This window comes from Nicotiana tabacum, chromosome 4 (genome assembly GCF_000715075.1).
Source record: "Nicotiana tabacum cultivar K326 chromosome 4, ASM71507v2, whole genome shotgun sequence".
NCBI classification, from domain to species: Eukaryota; Viridiplantae; Streptophyta; class Magnoliopsida; order Solanales; family Solanaceae; genus Nicotiana; species Nicotiana tabacum.
Window position 1 is genome coordinate 143,337,586 of NC_134083.1, and position 1,527 is coordinate 143,339,112.

At 35.8% G+C, this 1,527-nt stretch overlaps 1 protein-coding gene across 1 annotated transcript; it reads left to right on the forward strand.

Moving 5' to 3' along the window:
* The first annotated feature begins 713 nt into the window (after window positions 1–713).
* Window positions 714–1,268, forward strand: LOC142180158 (NAC domain-containing protein 1-like). Its single transcript, XM_075251098.1, has one exon. The coding sequence runs from the start codon at window positions 714–716 to the stop codon at window positions 1,266–1,268; it is 555 nt and encodes a 184-aa protein (XP_075107199.1).
* The last annotated feature ends 259 nt before the right edge of the window (window positions 1,269–1,527 follow it).

The window sequence follows — 1,527 nt, forward strand, 5'->3', positions numbered from 1 at the left end:
ATACTGAAAGGGAGGAGTCAAGAATATTCCAACAAGGCATATTCAACAAGTCATCCAGTTTACAGTAAATTTAACGAGAAAAAATTAATTCCAATTAATATTTACTAAGCTAGAAATAATTAACTCAAGATTATATTTCATTGAACCAAAAATGACTAACTCCAACATTTTCTAAGCTCGATACATTTTAAGTTGTTTTTTGGAATTAACACAATTAGAAACTAGAATATTTTGTTGTTTAATTCTCGTTGAAGTCAAAAGTCTCCATATATGTTTGAAAAATAAAGGGTTTCTTTTCTTCTTTTTTTCTTCGAAAAGAACAGCCTTTTAAGTGTTGCTTTGAGCGAAAGAAACTAAATGAACTTGACCTAACCTTACTTTGTGCCTAGTTAATTTCTAAACGGAGGCTGAGCAACGTATCTAAAAATTCACATAAATAGTTAGGAAACTTTCCATATTTATTAGTAAAAAATTGAAAATAATTACCATATTGTTACTTTGGGTGGAAGAAACATAACTAACCAACGGAAAATACTTGTTGCTTGCTTAAGTTCCTAAACAAAACCTATAAAATCTCATAAACTCTCCCTTCCTCCCTCTCAGATGCAAATTACTGCATTCTTTCATACTATTCTTGTTCTATTCCTTGTTCTGTTTCATTCATTGTTATTCTGAACAAGCTAAGTTACTTACGTTCTTGTTGAGTTTATTCCATGGATCAGCACTTAAAGCTCGAGGAGGGTTTCCGTTTCCGTCCCACCGATTCAGAAGGACTTATGTTCTTGTTGAGATTCGTCGCTGGACAAGAGATGCATGATTCTGGATTTATCACCACTAACGTTGATGTCTATGGCAAACAAGAACCTTGGGAGATTTACGACAACGGAGTACCCTGTGGTGATGATGATGAAAGCACCAATTATCGCTATTTCATCACAAAGCTGAAGAAGAAAAGCAACGCGAGGTATCATCGTTCTGTCGGAAACAAGGGCACTTGGAAACAGGACAACAAGGGCAAACCAGTTCACTACATAAATACATCTTCAGTGGTTAATATTGGATCCAAGACAAATTTGTCTTACAAGAATAAAGTATTTTACCCTGAAGATCAGAAAGATGGACATTGGCTCATGAAGGAGTACGAGCTTTCTAAGGTTATTCTTCACAAGTTCGACCAAGACTGTAGAGATTATGTTCTCTGCGCCATCAAGAAGTTGAAGTACGTTAACAGTTCATCCGAAGTTTCCACAATCACGACGTTGAACTGATGAGGTAACGAGTTCTGTTGATGACTAGTTGGCTACTAATAAGTGCAAGGGTTATAATATGTGCAAGAATTTGGAACACTCTGAAACGATGGCTTTTCAAGAATCAATGGTGATGAATAATAGTGTTGTTGAACCATTACAAGTAGATGTGCCTGATGACTTGTATCAATGGGATGGAAAGGAATTGGACGAATTAAATCAGATATTAGATGGTGTACCCGAGGTTTATGTAGCAGTAGAACCAGAGGCGACTTATACT